This window comes from Tenrec ecaudatus, chromosome 16 (genome assembly GCF_050624435.1).
Source record: "Tenrec ecaudatus isolate mTenEca1 chromosome 16, mTenEca1.hap1, whole genome shotgun sequence".
Lineage (NCBI taxonomy): Eukaryota > Metazoa > Chordata > Mammalia > Afrosoricida > Tenrecidae > Tenrec > Tenrec ecaudatus.
Genome location: NC_134545.1, coordinates 100,753,394 through 100,773,267, shown reverse-complemented (window position 1 = coordinate 100,773,267; position 19,874 = coordinate 100,753,394). Strand labels below are relative to the sequence as shown.

Here is a 19,874-nt window from a genome sequence, read left to right as displayed (position 1 = left end):
CATTCCTTAGGTTTCCACTGGCCAATGTCTTAAGAAGGCGGTCCGGCTTCTTCTTCCTAATCTGTCTTAGTCTGGAATCTCTGCTGAAACTTCCCCAGGCAGGGTGACTCTCTGGTCTTTGAATGACCAGTGACATAGCTGCTAGTGTCATAGCAGCACTCACACCACCTCAGTATGATTCCCTGACACACAGCGAGCGAGGAAGCCCCAGGAAGAATGATGTCTTCGGATGATGATGTTCGCGAAGAATGAAAAAAATATGTCCCCTCCCCCAAAAGTACAGCCAGAAGGCTTCTACGCAGAAAGGCAGGCAAGGAGTTTTCTCATTATATTTTAGGCAAGTCGTTAGGAGTAACTGGTCACTGGAGGCGAGCATTCTGCTTGGTGAAGCAGAGGGTCAGTGCTAAAGAGGAAGACCCTCCATGAGATGAATTGACCGAGTGGCAACAAGGAACCGAGACGCAACAATGCGTGTGAAGGTGATGCGGGACCAGGCAGCGTTTCCTCCTGCTGCACGCCGAGTTGCTCCGAGTTGTAACTAACTCAGCAACACCTAACAGCCACGGCCGTCAAACATGCTATAGAGGAAGCTGAGAAAGTGAAAAGGCAGAGCGATTACAAACTCCAGGAAAAACAAAAATCTGTTAAAAAAGAAATTCATCAGAGGCCCTTACTTAACTCAACTTCGAATAATATTTACGTACTCAGAATAAGTCAGTACTGAATACCATGCTAACCAAAAACTCCGTCAGCAGGGTCAGAGAGGGAGAACAGGAGTGGATTGGTTGGCCGGTAGATTTTCCTCAGGGAGGGCAACGCCCGCAGCAAATTCTCATCCACTTTCAGAGGATGTCAGTGACAGAAACGGCAAAAGCACCAGTTCAAAGACTGTGCCCATGATCTTGAGAGACCCGGAAGAAATAGTTGAAAGAATTGATGACGGTCAAATCAGAGGAGGAGATTTGGGGCAGGGAGCAGAGAGAGTTGTTCTCATGAAAATGTTAACTGTAGTGGCGTGGTGGTCGCACCCTGGGCTGTTAGCTGCAAGGTCAGCAGTCCCACATCACCAGCCGTTCCTCGGGAGCAGGATGGGGCTCTCTACTGCTATAGTCACAGTCTCAGAAACTCGGCATCAACTCGATGGCAGTGAATTTGGTTGTGGAGAATGGATAAAAGTTCATCGTTTTTCATGAGAGGAAAACGGGTCACATAAGATTCAAGTGGCAAGATTCAACGTGGGTTGGGTTTATCCTGTGGTTCTGTTATGAATTGGCATCAACTCGATGGCGGTGAGAGAGAGATGCTGATAAATGGCAGAGCCATCGGAGAAAGAGCCACACGATTGTTAACAATGACCATCACAGAGACTAAAGGGAGGGCAGTAGAAGGGATAGATAGAGGGGGGAGTTATTTTTAATTTTCACTTCCTCAATTTGTGTACTTTTTGGGTACTAAGCATCTGTTCTTTTTCTCACTGAAAAATGGTTTCACCCGCTAAATGTGTGGTCAGCCTCTCTGCTGCCCAAGAAGAGTGAGCAGAACTATTCGACGTCAGCAATGTGGGGAGATGCCACCTGTGTTTGCCCTCACTTCTGCCAAGGTCTGATGCCTCCACCGTCCTTCTGCGTCCATCAAGAATAACACCAAAGCCAGAGCCACGCAGACCCGAAGCTCTCTGCAGCCTTGAGCACCGACCACACAGTGGGCAACAGAAGCAATCACTTTATCATTCTGACACCACCACTCAACCAGGTTACCCTGACGGGACCCTTCCTGGGGACAAACGCTGCAGAATCAGCAGGACCCCCCACCATCCAGTCCTTACCCAGCTGCCATTTGTGGGAACACATGGTCTCCATCATCCAGATGGGCAGGGCTGGCTCCAGCATGGCGATTGCCATGTTTGCAAAGCAGATGGACCCTTGAAGGAAAGAAGAAGGTGAGTGCACTTGGCTTTGGTTCTTGAAGGTCCCCTCCCTCTCAAAACACAGTTATACCCGTGTGCCTACCACTGTAAGCCAAGGCCACGAGTACCAAGTCCAGGGGGCTAGTCTAGGAGAGTTATGGAGGAGGAGGATGCCAAACACCTGGAATCTCAGAGTCAGAATGTTGGGAGCCTTATAGATCGTGGCTTTAATTTCTTCATGCGGAAAAGAACTGCTTTCCAGTTGCCTACAGATGGGCTTTGGGTCCCCATTCCACACTCCCCCTCATTCACAATGATATGATCTTCCATCTGGGCTTTTTTGTTTCTCAAATAGATGGCCGCTTATTTATCTTCAAGCTTTAACACCCCAGACACTATATCTTCTGATAGCCAGGCACCATCAGCTTTCTTTGCCACATTTGCTTATGCGCCCGCTTTTTCTTTGGGCGATCGTGTCAAGAAGGTGAGCATCATGGAGACCCAAAGCCCATCTGTAGGCAACTGGACATCCCCTTACAGAAGGGTTGTAGGGAGGAGACAGTCAGTCAGGGTCCATTATAGCACCGATGAAACATACAACTTTCCTCTAGTTCAGCAGTTGTCGACCTGTGGGCCGCGACCCCTTTGGGGGTCAAATGACCCTTTCACAGGGGTCTCCCAATTCATAACAGTAGCAAAATTACAGTGATGAAGTAGCAACAAAAATAACTTTATGGTTGGGGTCACCCCAACATGAGGAACTGTATGAAAGGGTTGCGACATTAGGAAAGCTGCTCTAGTTCTTTAAGGCTTCCTCCTCCCCCCCACTATCATGACCCCAATTCTGCCGTACAAATCCAGCTAGCCAGAGTATGTACACTGGCACAGATAAGAGCTGGAAACACAGGGAATCCAGGACAGATAAACCCCTGAGGACCAATAATGAAAGTAGCCACACCAGGAGGGTAAGGGCAAGGTGGGGGAGAAAGAGGGAATCAATAACAATGACCTACATATAATCCCTTCCATGGGGGACAGACAATAGAAAAGTGGGTGAAGGGAAACATCGGACAGAGTAAGACATGAAAAAATAATAATAATTTATAAATTATCAAGGGTTCATGAGGGAGGGAGGGTGGCGGAGGAAGGAGGGAAAACTGAGGAGCTGATACCAAGGGCTCAAGTAGAAAGAAAATGCTTTGAGAATGATGATGGCAACAAATGTTCAAATGTGCTTGACACAATGGATGGATGGATGGATTGCGATCAGAGTTGTATGAGCCCCAATAAAATGATTTTTTTTAAAGAAAAGGACTGCTAATTGATTAGTGCAGTCACTTGCTTGAGGCCACCCAGGAGTGCAGGCAACACCTAGACCGCATAAAGCCCGAGGTTCTTACATCTATCTGGTGATGTACAATGGACACTGGTCTTTCAAAATGATGCATGCCTCAGGTGCCAGAGACTCTAGGAAGAACCGGTAACTCTCCTTTCACACAGGTGTGGGGTGGGAGATGATAGAGCTTTCTTTCAGATCTCAATGATATCTAGAGGGCATCTGTGCTAACGCTATTCATGCCCACCCCCCTGAGAATCAGGACCCTCTGGGGAGAGAACGTTCTGGAAGCTTCTTCCTGAGCTGTGCCCATTGGAGCCTCTAAAATGCTAGAATCTGGACTCGAAGAAGAGAGTGCAACCAGGATGATGGCACCCCACAGAACGAAGGAAATCGTGTTCATGCTTTGTGGCATTTCAAGTTGGAGCACAGAAGTGATGCTGAGATGACTGGGCTCCTCCCACCCGCATGACCCTCAATTCCACCACCACCACCCCACCCCACCACACACACACACACACACACACACGCACGCACGCACGCACGCACGCAGGGGCTGACCATTAGTGCTCAATGGATTCTAATTTCTTCCATGAGCAGGAGTGGGTGAGTGAAAAAACTTGATTGCTGTCGAGTTGATGCCCATGGCTCCCCACCCCACCCCGCCCCGTGTCAGAGAGGAACTATGCTCCAAAGGGGTCTCAGGGCCTGATTTTTCAGAGGCGGATCACCAGGCCTTTCTTCTGCGGAGCCTCTGGGCGGTTGTGACCCTCCAACCTTTGATTAGCAGTTAATCCTTCCCCCAGAGACTCCCAGGGGCCAGATGCTGCAGTTCCAAGAAAGCCAGACACCATGAGGCTCAGGTTGCTAGGCACCTCCAATCTGTCTGCTTCAGAGGCTGGGTTACATCTTGGGGGCTCTCCCACCCCACTTGCCTTATTCCTCAACAGCCAGTCAATCTCCCAGGCCCCAGAGGCATCTGGGCTCTGGATGCTCCCTGTAGCTTGATGGGGCACAGGGAAAATTCCCACTGTGTGAAGAGACCAGCATGCCAGGTCTGCAAACCTGGGGCCATCAGTAAGACAGACAGGGTCTAAGCAGGAATGTGGACATGCTGCCCTGACCAAACCAGGCAGAAGAGGGCGAAACAAAACCAGCCTGGGGTCTGAAAGGGCTACTTTGAATGTCCCGCATGGGCCATGCACCCCATTTGCCTGACCCCAGCAGCCTGCTGTGAGCCAGCTTAGACCAATCCAACCTCACTGGGTGGAAACATGGTAATCTGCTGCCACGCTTAGAGTTACCTTCTCCTGGCCTGACAACAGGCCCTGGTAGGACAACGGCAAGCCTGGCAGGGGACACGAGGGGGTGAGGTGGAGTAGCCAATGCCATGGGGATGGTGTTGGTAGGACAGCCCATGGGATGGGCATGGCCACTGAACCTCAGGGCTTCCATTGAGCTGCTAACAGCAAGATCAGCAGTTCAATCCACCAGTTCCTCCAGAGAGAAATGAGGCTTTCTGCTTCTGTAAAGGTTTTGCTGCCTCAGTGACCCAAAAGACAGCTCTACTCTGTCTTACAGGGTCCCCGTGAGTCAGAATTGGCTCGATGGCAGTGATTTTTGGGGGGGCGGGGCCAAGAACCAGAAAGCCTTCTTCAGCATAAGGTGTTTTGTGGGCAGGCCTCTCTGCTGCTCCAAAGAGACCCACTGTCCCCATGGAAGGGAGGTGCCCTCTTGACACTGTGGGCCTCTGCTGTTGGTCTCCATGCTAACACGCCAAGGTGAATTAGACTGCCCACCGCAGAGGTCTGCCAGGGACAATGATTCCTTCTGAAAAGCCCAGCCAGGTGAGGAAGCCTGGCCCCCAACAAGCCTCTGCAGCAGGGCATGCCCCTGGCCCCGGACATCAAGCTCAACACACACATGCCCTTTGGATTCACCCCGAATGGAAAAGCGAAATGAGGCTGGCAGAGGTCGGAAAATAATGATAGAAGAAGACAGAGCTCTACCTTTTTAGAATGTGATGTGACTAAACCTGACATAGGAGCCCTGGCAGGGTAGTAAGTTAAGGTCAACGGTTCAAATCCACCAGGGGTGGAAATCGAGGTTGTGTGTCCCTGCAAAGATTGACAGCTTCGGAAACCCCAAGGAGCAGTTCTCCTCACGCAGCAGGGTCACTGAGTTGGGACTGACTTGAAGGCAGTTGGAAGCCTCACATTTTCAGCAGAAAATGAAGTCTGGGCCCTCCCTCCCTCCCTCCCCCTGCACGTGACCAGTGCCAAGGGCCATACCTGCAGCGATGAGAATGTACGGGTCCCTCAAGAGGGTGGTTATCGGGGTCCCCTTCTGACTCTGCAAAGCAAGAAACAGGGTTCACAGGTGACTGGGGCCCAGCAGCCACCACGAGGCCTCATGCCCCTTCCTCACCACCATCGCTCACCTCTGGCTGCACCCGGGACGGCTGAAGCACCAAGATCTGAATAACTGGGAGGGAAAAGAAAGCAGGCATGGCCCAGGCACCCCCGCCACCCGAGCCCCACCAAGGCCGCGCGCCCCAGCGACCACTCACCTCCATCCAAGAGAATAAAGGCAGCCAGCACCAGGAAGGGCGCCGTCTTCCCCACGAATTCATAGAGCACGCTCCCAAAGGTGGGGCCCACTGAGAGGAGGAGAAAAGAGCTTGAGCCAGCCACGCAGGTTACCCGAAAAACAAGGGAAACACTGCCCGCCCCGTGCTTACATGTTACTCTGCAGCGGACAATTCCACATGGGTCTCCCGACATCAAAGACTCAACCGGCAAAGGTCAGGCTGGCATCTCTCTCTCCCAACCCCACGGCTCCTTCCTCCAGCATCCAAGCCTCTTTTCACGTCTACAAATCCTCACCTAGCAAGCATGGTCAGCACAGCCTTACCGGTGCTTACTTAATCTTCTGTAGCGAAGAGTTTCACATCTTGGATACGGTGAAAACCCACATGAAATTGCTCACCCCAGAGGAGAGTAAATTAAGTAAGCAGGGGTAAGCTCATGCTTACCTTGCCGACTGGATACTCCACCCTGGGGCCAGCCTCCAGAACTGTCCACCTCCCACTGGTGCTAATACCAGCCTCCCCTTCTTTGCATTCTACCCCAACCTCCTTCCAGAGGCACTTTGAGGCAGTCCCCTTACGTCCATTGAGGTTCTAGGAAGTTCCCCAAAAAACATTCTCCCTGAGAAACGGACAAGTCTGCCTTATCTGTCAACGAGAACTTCACGTCTTGTGCTGTTCTGGGCTCTCACTTCGAGTGGCCCCACTGGGCAGTACAGAACTGCCCCACGGGGTTTCCTGGGCTGAAATCTTGATGGGGGCAAGGCAGCAGCCCTCCTGTCCCGTGGAGAAGCTGGGGGTCGGAAGTGCAGCTTTGGGGTTAGCAGCTGTGTGCTTCACCAGCCTGTGAAAAGGCCCTGCTTTGCGTCATTCTGACTCACACTGACCCCACAGGGCCGGGTAGAACAGCCCCATGGAGTTTCCAATGCGTTAATTCTCTATGCGAGCAGACTGCCACATCTTTCTCCCAGTGAGCCCGAACTGCTGGGGGCGGGGGGTGGTGTCCAACCATTAATGCTTTGGTTACCAGCTCCACACTTAGCCATGGACGGTGCCACCAGGGTTCCTCTGGTGCCTTACATGAGGGTCCTTACACACGAGAACACATCGGCATGATAGGTTCCACAAGGAAGGTTGAGAATGTAAAAAGATAGGAATCTCCTCTCAGGGTGGCTAACTTGTCCCCTAGTGTGTCAGGTCTCGGGAGTTCGCCCATCAGGATGCCAGAGACAACAACCTTGGCAGCCCATCCCATGGAAGGTTTCCAGGAGGTCACCCAGCCCGGGCTCTCTCTTGGTTTGTAGCCAATCCAGCTAGGGCCCCACGTGTTCATCTTACTCACCTAAGACGCCCATGGCCAGGCCTCCCAGGGCAAGCCCCATGACGTTGCCTCTCTCCTGGTCATCGGTGTACACGCTGGCAAGCATGCCCATCCCTACACAGGAAGAGAACCTGTCAGACCAGCCCTGAGAACATGGAAGGCAGCAACCCAGACTCCTTCCTAAACCCGCCCAGTTGACTAAAATACAAATCCAAGCAGATGGCAAGCAGGCCTTACTACCATCTCCCAAAGCTCCCCACCCTGCCGGAATCCCTCCAGTTAATTTTGTCAGGGATCAGCTCTCCAGGGTCATGCAGGGGGAGGGGGGGCGCCTTCAGGGACACCAAAGCCCCCTGCTCCGCTGCCCATCACAAGCCTACTCAGGAGGTACCACACCTACCGGCCACAGAGGAGCAGGAGGAGCCGATGCCCTGGAGGGACCTGGCGAGGAGCAGCATGGTGTAGGTGCTGGAGAAGGCGAACACTGCGGGCACAGAGAGCCAGATGGACTGCCTCGGGGCCATCCCGGGAGGGGGCTCACGAGCCACTTCCCACGGGGGCCCCTCAGCCGCGGTGGCTCTTAGCCAGGTTGGCTTTAGCTCTGTTCAGGCCACTCCCCCCATAGCTCCTTTCCGCAGGCTTCACGGACACAGAAACACCCCAGGCTCTCTTCTGGGTCCCTGGGTCTCTGCTGTCTGAGCCCCTAGGGACCCACACTCACAGGGGGGTACACAGCAGACACTTACTAATGGTTGAGATGAACATGATGCAGAATCCCGAAAACATCGGAATCGGGTAGCCGATTCTGCAAAACAGAACCACACGGAAAGACTGGTCACTGCTGGGTGCTTGTCATTTACTGTTTTTCCGAAGGATTGATCTGGATTCTCTCCCGTGGACCCTTTGGGATCAGGCGGAGAAGTGTTTGGTCAACTTTTCTAAAATTTCATATACGCAGCCCATCCTGCCTGACCTTTTCCTTGTTTGACTGTCTTGGAGCATGAATACATTTCTGGACTGCCGCTCAGAGCAGACATTTCTCCAGGATAAATGTTGACACAATATTGCCAGGTGACCCAGAAGGCGCCCCAGGGCCGTGGTCTCTACGGCAGTCACTTGCTCAAGGACTGACACAGTCGAGGTGAGCGCTTTTCCACAGGGACCCTGGCCATCAAACGACTCGGCCCAGAAGGCGTCCAGCGGCCCCACTGGCAGCAGAGGCAACCGCACTGCCTCTTGGAGGGATTAGGAAGTGAGGAGATTTTAAAATCCGCCTTTGGGCTGACCCTCATCAGGCCGGCTTAGAAAGAGAGGTCTTCTTTTCTGTGCCAAGACTTCAAACCCCTAAGTTGCTCCGAAGACCAAAACCAGGCCGGATGTAAGGTAACCAGATTTTAACATTGGTAAAGCAGGACGCCACTGATAAAACTCATTCTGGCAAAATAGCCACATGGCAGCTGGAAACCCTATACCCTAGCTTGTCGTGCATTTTTCCCAAAAATCGGGACTTTTTAAAAATGCCACGGGATGTGGGAAAAAGTGGGGCATCTGGTCACCTTAGCCGGATGTTGCCATCAGACCTCTGAGGGGTGGTGGGAAGACTTGGCCTTCCGCCCTCCCACACCTGGCAGGAACCTAGCCCACCGCTCCATAGAGTCAAGTCTCCTCTTAGTCCTGTAGAGAGACCCCCGTCTATCTGAAATAAGTGTAAGCAGAGATCAGATACAATCCCACCCCCCTCCCACATCCATTCAGCCTGTGTGACATGTAATCTACTCGTACCCACAAACATATATAGACTGAGCATATCTGTACATATATTTGCTGCAAATATATCCATGGATGAGGTTGAACCTAGAGGGGGTAAAGTTAAGAAAACTTAGATGTAATCAAACCCCATGAGGAAATGAGGGGCCCAGAACCATAGTTTTGGGGGCCACACCGAGCCCAACTAGTATAACATCGACCACGAAGGCAATGCTTCCCATCCTCCATTGGTGAGCCACAACCAGGTCCTAGAGACTCATGAGCAGACATCCAGAGGGGCGGCTCCTGGTCTCCCTTTACCCAGAGGAAAGAATAGTATCAAAACTTGATGACACGTGGAAACAATGCATTCAGCGGACTGGGGGACTTAGCACACTTCAGCCTCCGTGACCCTGAGCCCAGGAGAATTACATGGCAGCCTGCTCTGACTACCAGCTGCTCTGAACAGGGTCACACTGGAAGACCCTAGACAAAAGGGAAAGAAAAATGGGGAACAGAACTCATAGAGATTTTTCTTTTAAACCACATGCACAGAACCACAAAAGCACCAGCTTCTGGTCAGCTAGAGAGATGGATTGATTTCTTAGTCACCATTCTGTCTGGAACTGAACTCACCTGATGGGTTAACTCACCTGACAGGTTAATTTTCAGCCCCCAGATAGGCAGGCCTGTATTTGGGGTCCTGGTGGTGTAGTGGTTATGCGTTGAGCTGCGATCTGAATGTCTAGCGGTATGAAAGCACTAGCTGCTCCTCGGGAGAAAGACGGGCTTTTCACCCCCGTAATGAGTGGCCTTCTCAGAATCCCACAGGGGTAGCTCTCCCCTGTCCTCTGGGGTCGCTGCGAGTCGGCATCAAATCGACGGCGGTGAATTTGGTTTGGGTTTTATAACAGGAACAAGAACGCTAAGGATGTGCACACGCCTTCAAACAATCAACCGTTTGCGCTCAGAAGGGGAGCGGGGACGCAAAGACGAGGCTCAGAGGGTCAGGGGCAAATAAGGAATGGAAACAGGAAACACGGGAGGAAGGGGGATCCACGATGTCATATTCAGGGGACTGCCATCAGCGAGAGGCAACTGAACGGCTGATGAACCCGAGTGGAGAAAGACAATCTGCTGTGCAAGCCCCCGCCCCCCCTTTCACCAGAAGACAGTGCTTAATGAGCTGGGGCTCTGCCTGGAACGCAGGACAAAGTCAACCCCCTACTTGGAAAACCCAACCACCGAAGGGTGAATATGTGTCAAGGTGGTTGGCATTAAGGACTCACTTCTGTCATCAACTCTTCCTTCCGGTTGTTTACTAAGGCTCTACCGCAAAGCCCTTCTCCCATGGTCCCTCACAGGCTGCAGTCAGAGCCCCGAGGTGTCTCTGGACCAAACTCACGGGATTACGCCAGCCCCTGCCTGTGGTCAAGCTGCCAGCAATGCTATGCCCAGCCACAGGCTGGCCCCTGGTTGGCAGCGCTCAGACTGAAACCGCCAAAGCTCTTTCTTACCAGGAGAATCCAGAATTCCCCTCGGCCCTAAGAGGAACTGTCATACCTGGTTACACGGAATTCTTAGACAGATGTGTAACTTGCTCAAAATTCGGGCCCACGGGTACATCTGGAGGGTCTGAGGTCGGAGGGTCTGCGGGGCTACAATCTCATGGTAAGTCCCGGAAATGCCCCCAGTGAGTGAGAGGAACGGAAGATTCCATTTATTCCCAGGCAAATGGTTCCATGCCCACGTGGCTGTGTGCTTCTGAAGGCTGCTTTTTCCCTAGGCTCTGTAGGAGTCCTGGTTGCCCAATGGTTATGCCTTGTGCAGTGATCCACATGGTTGGCAGTTCGAGACCACCAGCAGCAGCTCCTCCAGAGAAAGACTAGACATTCTACTCCCGTGAACAGCTTCAGTTTGGGAAACCCACAGCAGGTCACTATGAGCCAGCACTGACTCGATGACAGCAAGTTTGGCTTTCAGATTCAGTGCTTAATTGAGAGACACCGCAGCCGCTATTCCTGAGTCCCTTTGGGATCTTAACAAAGCACCTATGGGATTATCAGCTGGAAAAGCCAGACAGAAACCACTATGGAAATAACAGCTACACCCACATCTTAAATGAGAGTATGCCGTTCCAAGACAGAGACCCTTTGCTCCAGAGACCACAGGCCTGCACTGCTTCCTCCTCCTTCTGGAAGACGCACGCACCCTACACGCTCAACATCTGCCCCACTGCCAAGCCCACAGAGTGCAGTCCCAAGGCAAAGACCACCAGAAGCTCCCAGGTCTTCCCTCTCAGATTCTCCCGGCCCCTTCCTGGCCCACCTCTGGAGGGATGTCCAGTGCCCCAGGCCGTGTGAGGAGGGATGGGCAGAATGCCAAGCCCTTTCTCCTGCCCACTAATGCCTCCTAAGTGACAGACACTGGACATTAGTCATAAACGTCTGAGTAGGTCTGCTCATCTCGATTCAATGGCACTGCACTTGAAGTACGGCAATCCGAGCTCATGAGACAAACCTGTAATCATATGGCCCATATTCCCATCGTTTCATGAGTCATCCCGGCCCACAGTCATGCATCATCAATCGACCATCAGGTAGCTGCTGATTCAACTTTAGTAAGACTCACCATGATACATCGAAACCCGAGCAAAAGGAGTAAGACATAAATTGGGTGCATTACACAGGGAGACCGGTGAAGGCCAGAACGCGACGGGACGACCTTGCTTGGCAGGGTAGAGTTTCGCCGCTCATCAGTCTCACTCTGATGGTGGCTAATCAGTTTTCCTCCTCTGACAGGTCTCCTGCCCTACCAAGGGTCCAGCCTGCACCCACACTGTCACCCAGTGGGGGGTAAGGGGGGTGTTAAGCCTCTCAGTCCTTAAATCCTCTGCTGGCGACCAATGCTTTTTCCTCCAATGCTCATCACCAGTTTCTCTGCCGCAGAGATGAACCCCAGCGCCATTCTCTGGCTTACTGAGGCCACAAGCCCCTCTGCCATGAGAAATGTGAGAAGCAAAGAGTCGGTGTGAGGCGTGCCGCAGAGTCAGACTTGGGGTGCCAGCCCACAGGTCAGCAGGGAGAAGAGCTGGCACCCGCCTCCCATTGCAGTTTCGGCCTAGGGTACCCTACAGTCCTGCTCAGCTCATCTAGAGGGTCGATATGAGTCAGCACACGTCACCGTGGCCAGAGGGGACATTCACCCTTCCCACTTTCCTAACACGCTACTGCACGGTGGCATGGCAGTCATCAGGTGACTGGATGGTGGTTTACATGGGAGAAGACACGATTGAAATGCGACTGTCCATCATGCAGTATACGACAAAGAAAACCCGTGAGTCTGCCTATCTCGTGAGTCTGACAGTCGTCAAACGTGGACAGTGGACAGAGCCTTGGATTTCCTGCGGCTCTGGAAGTCAGTCCTGCTCGCTGGCAGACAGGCAGCTCGTGGGGAGGGAAAAGCCCTCCTTCCACAGCCAGTGTCTGTTCAGACGCAAAGCTGCTGTCAGGCCCGCCTGCCATCCTGGACGTCGAGGACGGAAAATCCCCCTCCACAGCATCTGGAGCTGAAAAGGTCACTGCTTATTTCTGCAGAGCCCACTGCAGCCCAAACGGGCTCTCAGCAGAGAGGGAAAAACTACCACGGTGGCGGATTGCCCAGCGCCTGCATGTCCCATGGCTTCCCCTTGTCACTCAGCTAAGATTTGTGGGGGTGGGTGGGGAATCATTGGCTTTCAAATATACAAGGTAACTATGGAAATAAATTAAGCCACTGACGCTGGCTAGATAAAAAGCAGACCATTGAGACAATGACAAGCTTAAGAGGAAGAGGGGGGGCTGGTTCCCGAGAAGGGAATTAACTCTTTCCCAAGCCAGTTGGTCTGTGAAATATACCTTAAGGCTTTAAAGATGCAGCTACTACTGATCACCCAGGGCTAAGCCCTAGAATAACACACTGCCACCACGGTCACCTGACCTACAGAAGAGAGGGGGGACGAATTTAAAGGTGTTCCACGGGTTGTATACCTCGGTCATTCCTTCTAAGTACCAACAACCAAGTCCAACTCACTGCCCTTGAGTCTGTTCCGACCCCTAGAAGGCAGAAGGGTACTGGCCCTTGTGGGCTTCAGAGCCTGTAAACCTTTATGGAGCAAGCCTCGTCCTCCTCTCACAGAGTCCTTGGTGGGTTCGAACTGCTGACCTTGTGGTTAGCAGCCCAACACATAACCAGCTATGCCACCGAGGCGCCTCCCTTTCGTGGACGTATGTGCAACAATCACTTCCTGAGGTCAATGATAACAGGTGCAGCAACGGGAGTCCCCTCTGCCACCCTGCGTCTGCACACGCCACCGTGAAATGAAGAGTGACTTTGGAGTCTTCAGGAAAGGCACAGGAGCCTCAAAGTCCATTTGGAAACTGTGTTAAAGGCACAGGAGCCTCGAAGTCCGTTTGGAAACTGTGTTAGTACACGGGTGATCCGGAAGCACACTGAAATCAACAGCCGTTGCTAGGCCTTGCCACAGTCCAAAATCCCCACTAGCCCCAATAGCAGGACTGCCCCCAGAGGATTGTCCACGCTGTCAATCTTTGCAGAAGCAGACTGCCACATCTCTGTCCCACAGCAACTGGTAGGTGCAAACCTCCAACCTTTGGTTTTGCAGCCAAACGAGTAACCACTACGCTACCTACCTCGGCCAACGTTCTGTTTCTTAGCAACCCCACAGGGCAGCAGAGAACTGCCCCCTGAGAGTCACCAAGACTGGACTTATTTCTGGGAGAAGACGGCCTCGTCTTCCTCACTCAGAGGGTGGGCTCCAACCGCCTGCCCACCTGATGGTCAGAAGTCTTGCACTTAACCCTCTGGACCACCAGGGTCCCTACATAAGAATCAGCAAACAGGAAGAACCAAGTTTGAAACCCAGCAAGACAGTCGGGACACTGGCCCGGCCCAGTCACTAGTGGGCAAACCTCCTGCCTCCCAGAGCTGGGCACTCCTGAGCCTGGGAGATAGATACTCAGACTGGCCCCAAAGCATCCGTTTTGTCGAAAACACCTAGTAACCGACTTCAGGATGGCAAGCCAACTCGCTTGTTTTCAACACTGAACGGGGAAGCCAAGCATGATGTTCTTCCCCACTTCACCTTGCTGAGGGTGCCATTGCCAAATGACCTCAACAGGCCGTATGCAAACGGCTGATGCGAAGACGCTGAGAGGATGAGGGGACACATTTGGCCCTTCTCTGCGGCGCTTTCTACCCAAACCGAGGAGGGAAGCAGCCATGGAGCTGAAAAGCCTCAAATGCATTTCTATCTGCCCTGGAAGATAGTCAAATTGCGGGCCAGGCCAGTGTGGCAGTGACCGTGGAGCTCACCACTCTGCTTCCCCGACTCAGCATCAAAACGTGTGTGCATCCCCACATTACCAAGCAGCAACAGGAGGTGCGCGCCTTCTCGCAATTTGCTGGGGATTCAATCAGGGGTCTAGATAATTGCCAAAGAGCTTCACTCCCTCGTCCTGAGGTCACAGAGTGAAATGAGCTTCCTCACAGAACACTGTTATGGAGCCCCAAAGGTGAGCCCTGTCGAGCCTGTGGAGTGTCGAGCAGGGAAGCTTTTAAACTAGCTGTTTTCCTGAGGCGCAGAGGACGGAAAACAAGAATGAGATATTTTTTGGTCAGCGTTTTATTTGCCGTTTGCATCTGGAAGATTGGAATACTCCCATCGGTTCAGTTGAGTTTCTAAGTATTACACTGTAACGCTGGGAACATTCACGCCCCGTGATTGGCAAGGCGTTATTATGATAATGTACTCAATTTTCCCCAGTAGTATTGGAGCTATTTGCTTTCTGGGAATACAAAACCGCGAGCCAGATTTCTGTAATTATCCCAGATGCACTTTAAAGAGGACTCTTCGTCTTGGAATAGAAAACAACCCCACAACTACTCAGGTTGGGTTGGTTGTCCTTCCGGAGGTTGGAAGAACCTCCAAATGTCACCATGATGATGCGGCTGCTTGGGGGCTCCCAGTTAGTTAACTCGGGGCCTATTTGCTCAGCTGTGACTTCCTGACAGCGTTGGACACTGGGAAGGGGGCCAGGATGGTCTGGGATGGTTAAGGCCATTTCCATGTCCTGCTTCATTCAGAAAAGGAAATTGAATGGGCCTGCGGCGAGCCTCGTCGGTCTAAGGACACTGCCTCCGGTGGACCTTGCGGATCCCAGCCACCACCCCCAACCCCTAGGACTGACTTTGTGGGTTCACCACCTATGCACTCACGCAGGGCCCCCACTCAGCAGTGCCCACATTTGGTCTAATGCTCTGCGGTGCCCCATCCTGAAATTCTTCATCAAAACAAAAGACAGATCCAGGCCATGGAGTGGATTTTGACTCACAGCGACCCTCTCTATCTGGCTGCCAAGGCTGTGAATCTTTATGGGAACGGGCAGCCTCATGTGTCTCCCTTCATGAGGCTGGTGAGCTTGTACTTCAGATCCCTTGGCATGTTTAATAATATTTTTAAATTCCTAATAATATTTGAATAAGGGACTGCTTTGGGCCCCCAAATTTCTGTCTGAGGGGACTTCAAAATGTTCATGGAAAATATAATGCAATTTTCCAATGATATAGCCAATCCTACTACCTACTCCCCACACCAAAGCCTGGGTTATTATTAAGAAGCCCACCCTGCTCCCAGCACTGGTAGCATACTGGATTTTGAGTTGGGCTGTCACCACAAGGTCAGCAGTTAGAACCCACCCGGCCTTCCAAAGGAGAAAGTTGAGGTTTTTGGGTCCCAGGAAGATTTGCAGCCTCAGAAACCCACAGCAGCAGTGCCACTCCATCCTATGGGGGCATCGTGAATCAGAATGGACTCAGTGGCAGTGGTTTGGTTTTTTTCCCCCTAGCCTCCAGCCTGCCCACGATGCTGAAGTGACACATTCAAAATTATAGATGGCTTATTTGATTCTTCTGCTTGGCTTCAAAAGCTCTGGCAGTGCCTAACAGTCCCACACAAGCCCATTCCTCTAAATTAACCTTGTGTAGTCCAGCCCAGACCCAGCCAGCCAGTCCTGCCCTCCCTGTCTGCCGCCTCTCCCTTCCTCCCTCCCCTTTTCTTGTCTGTTCCTCATCTTTGGCTGGGTTCATGCTTTTGGACGCAGCTCACAGGCCAGACCCTTGCCTTCCTTTCTCTGGCTTGCTATGGGGTCTGGTCTGGTTCTTTGCATGTATTCATGTGGGCCTGTGCACAAGGCAGCCTATCACCACCTACCTCAGCTCCCTTTTCTTCAGCTGACATTTTGGGGTGACTGTTTCCTCCCCTCAACTGCCAGCCCCTAGGAACACAAACTTCCATTCTGCCCTCTGTTTTGAATCACTAGGTGCCAGGCAGAGCTGGGCCAGCTCAGTTGTAGACGAACAAACACTGGCCACATAGTCACTGAGCACAGGCAGGTGAATAATTATTTTTTTAACCCTGATGATCCACATTTGTATAGAGGCAGTTTGGGCAGTTTCCATGCTGCAGATAATGGTCTCAGGCACCATCTCTTGTGCAAGTGGACAGAGTGAAGTGACTTGCACTTCAGTGACCATCACCTTGCATGTGACCTCGGCATCAGGTCTGAGGCTCATCTATGCACCAATATCACCCATCTTTCCCCATATGCCCCATCTGGCCTTTAGCAGGCAAGCGCTGTAGAAAACCACCTGGCTCTCTATAAGAAAGAGCATGGACCAGCAGAGTTAAGAGGAAAAACCAGCTGGCACATGCAATCCACCCATAGCCAGCAATTTGCAGAGTTCTTGCTGTCCAAGGGTGGCTTGACCAAGGTCTTTTGGAACTCTGCGTCCAGATAAAACCAAGTTCTCTCATTTGGGAAGGCCTTCTTGACTCTCTCTTCTTACTTTTCCAGTAACCGAGTCAGGAGTGAAAAGGTGGTACCAAGTGGGAAACCATGACCATGAAGGACAGACAGACAGCAGGGGAAGGAGGCTGGTCTTCCTCAACTCACCCACCAAGGAGCTCAGACTCTGAGAAGTCAAGGAAAACCAGTGGGGGGCAGTGGGAAGGAGGTGAGGGGGCTTACAAGGCAGGCTGCAGAAAGATACCTTACCTGTTGGTCAGCATTCCTATGAAAGGGTTGGTGAGGAGCTGGACCGTGGCTTTAGAAGCAAACAGCAGGCCCACCTGCACGTTTTCATTCAGGAGGTCTTTGTCTTCCCTGGGGCAGTCGGAAGGGGTGGTGGTCGAGTTGGTCACCATTTGCTCTGTGGTGGTCTTATGCAGCTGTCCCGGCTGAGAGCCTCCAGTGGCGTTCCTGGTGACCATGATGGAGTTGTCGTAATAGGAGAAGATGTTCTCAAAGCTACCCGTGGTCATGGGTGTGAGCACTGGCTTGCCAGTCGGGATTTCTGTCGAATTTTTCTCATGCCTGATGCTGTACAAGTAACTGGGGATGATGGGTACTGAGAACAAAGCAAAACAGGAAGAGGTGATTACTCTGAAATGCAGCACCCCCTCACCCTGACCCCTCCCCACACCCAGGAACCAAGGCTGCCAAGACCAGTCGGGTCAAATTCTGAACAAGGTCCAGTAAGGAGGTATGCCCTACGAAAGGGGACCCTACCTCCCACCCCAGGCCGCCTGTAGCCCTGAGCTAGGGATAAACTTGAATTGCTTAGTTCACCAAAGGGAACACAGCCCCAAGGGGCTGTGGATTACACAGGAGAGAGCCCAATAGGGGAGGGGCTGTTTCATCTTCTTCGCTGAGGACCTCAGCCCCAGATTATCTTTTCTTCCCTCTCCGTTTGAGGAATTTCTCGTGGTTCCTTCCACGGGAATCTTCTCGAAAGCCAAATTAGTTCTGACCTGACTGAGGCCAACCTGCGCGTCTCCGAAAGGGAGTCTCCAACCCGTCTAAATGGATGAGTCAAGGAAGCAGAACCCGACATTTTATTAGACAATTACTAGAAAACATCAACCGGAAGTATCTAATCATTCGGAGATTCTGCAGCAGGCCACGACCCTTCATCTCTCTGGCCCCTGAGCGGGCGCCTGCACTTCTCATGCAGCCTGGCTGGTTAAAGCATCCCAGTGACTTCGGAAAAGGAAAAGCGACAGTACTTCATGGACATGTGACAGGGGAGAATTCAGGACAAGGGCGTGATGAGACCTTTGTCACTGAGCTGGGCCAGTCAGCCACTCAGTTGGCCTTGGACACACACCTTTCACTGAAAGCCTAAGATGGGCTGTGAGAACGGTGTCCTCGGCAGTCCCCACCCTCTCACATGCAAGAATGCTGCCCTTCTAAGAACACGGGTTCTCTAGATGTCCAGACGAGAAATTACTTGGGGCGTTACAAGCAGGGATTTTTAAAGGAAAAGATTGGCCGGGGCATGCTCTTCTGTACCCGTTGCTCATTGAAGCCTGGACGGTCATTAGCTCATTTGTCAAAAACCCATTTGGCGAACAAGCTTGGAATTCTTTAACTGTGGTCCTAAACGGTCCCCCCCCACCCCCTCTGAAGTCATTCACTACAGCATATATTTAATGATGCTTGTCGGGTTTTTTGTTCTGCTTTGTACCGGGGTGGGGGCCGCTGAAGTGGCCCTTGGCTCCTTGGGGCCAGAACCTTCATCAGGATAACTCTGTTTTAAACTTGGCCCTTGGCTCCTTCTGGACAGAAATCATCTCATCCCCCTAAGGCGGCCAAGGGGAAGCGGGGACGTATCAAGAGGAAACATACGTTTGGCTCTTATCGGATGACACAGCTTGATCTGGCCACCAGGAAACAAAGTCGAAGCGGAGGAACGCAGCGTCTACAAGCCCAGCTCCCCGCCACCCCGTCTTTGGGTTCAGGAGCCTGGGCTCCCCTTTTGGAAGTTTGGGGACTCGGCCCACCAAGAAGGGGGCGCCGGGGACCAGGATGCCCTGGGGGCGGCGTGTTTGGGGGCTGAGGCTGACAGTGGCCAGGGATGCCTGGGAGCTGGGTTCCCAGGGTTAGGGGCGCCTGGACCCAGGGATGTAGGGGGGCGGGGTGTCCAGGGGCGGTGCCCCGGACAGGGGCGCTCTGCCGCCGCACATACCCACGACGGTGAGCAGCATGTTGTCCAGGAGCAGCGCCAGGTAGACGATGAAGAGGATGAACTTTCTCGAGTGGCGACGCTCCAGCAGCCAGCGGATCGGGGCCAGCTCCCTCAGAGCCATGGTTCCTGGGACGCTGAGGACGTGGCGCACGGTGAGGGGCTGCGGCGGGCCAGGGGACACCCGTGCGCCGGACTCCCAAGACCAACCTTCGCTGGCTACACCAGGGGCAGTCCGGGGCACTGGCCCGGGCGCTGGAGCCTCTCCTCCCCTGCCCGTGCCCGGTCCCTCGAGCGCCGTCGGGGACCCACCTGGGGCCCGTGAGGTCCCACGTCTCCGCTGCACTCTCTAGGTATCCGCTGCGCGCCCCAACTCTTTGAGAACCCCTGGAGCCCCTTGCCTGGAGCTTTGGGGACCCTCCCTGCTCCCCGGCCTCCCAGCCCCTGGCTCCGTCCGCTCTGCGCACTTTCTCCCGTGCTGCACCCGGCTGGCGGTGAGCGGGCTCGCGGTTACCTCGGGGTCGCCTGCCGCCGCCGCTGCTGGAGTGCTGGGCGCCCGCGCCTCCGCGCGCGTCTGGGTGGCTCTGGGTCTGTCTCCGCCCCAGCGCCTGGCGGCCGTTTATGGGGTCCGTCCCTGACGTCACGGCCGGCGCGGAGCAGGGCGGGGGAGGGGGTGCAGGGGTGGTGGTGCGAGGGCGCCTGCCTACTGTCCTCGCCCTGTCGCCGCCACGCACCACCCGGTTCCCAGATCTCTCCTAGCCTGAGGTCCTGCTTCCTCCCCCTCTCTGGCCCCATGCGAGGATGCCTGGGGACTGGTCATGGTCCCTGGGGTGAGGATTCAGGGTCTAGGAGTTTGGGAGCCAGTCGTGTTTGTGTGTGTGTGTGTGTGTGTGTG

At 53.2% G+C, this 19,874-nt stretch overlaps 1 protein-coding gene across 1 annotated transcript in view; it reads right to left on the bottom strand.

Moving 5' to 3' along the window:
* The window catches only part of SLC18A2 (solute carrier family 18 member A2), a 45,423-nt gene extending 26,320 nt beyond the window's left edge, over positions 1-19,103 (bottom strand). Inside the window, exons 1-9 of the mRNA XM_075533873.1 lie at positions 18,983-19,103; positions 17,011-17,362; positions 7,897-7,955; positions 7,551-7,634; positions 7,172-7,264; positions 5,812-5,901; positions 5,683-5,726; positions 5,534-5,594; positions 1,826-1,921 (exon numbers count right to left, since the gene is read on the bottom strand). Of these exons, the coding sequence (XP_075389988.1) occupies positions 1,826-1,921; positions 5,534-5,594; positions 5,683-5,726; positions 5,812-5,901; positions 7,172-7,264; positions 7,551-7,634; positions 7,897-7,955; positions 17,011-17,362; positions 18,983-19,103 (1,000 nt within the window). The remainder of the gene's footprint in view (positions 1-1,825; positions 1,922-5,533; positions 5,595-5,682; positions 5,727-5,811; positions 5,902-7,171; positions 7,265-7,550; positions 7,635-7,896; positions 7,956-17,010; positions 17,363-18,982) is intronic.
* Positions 19,104-19,874: the final 771 nt, after the last annotated feature.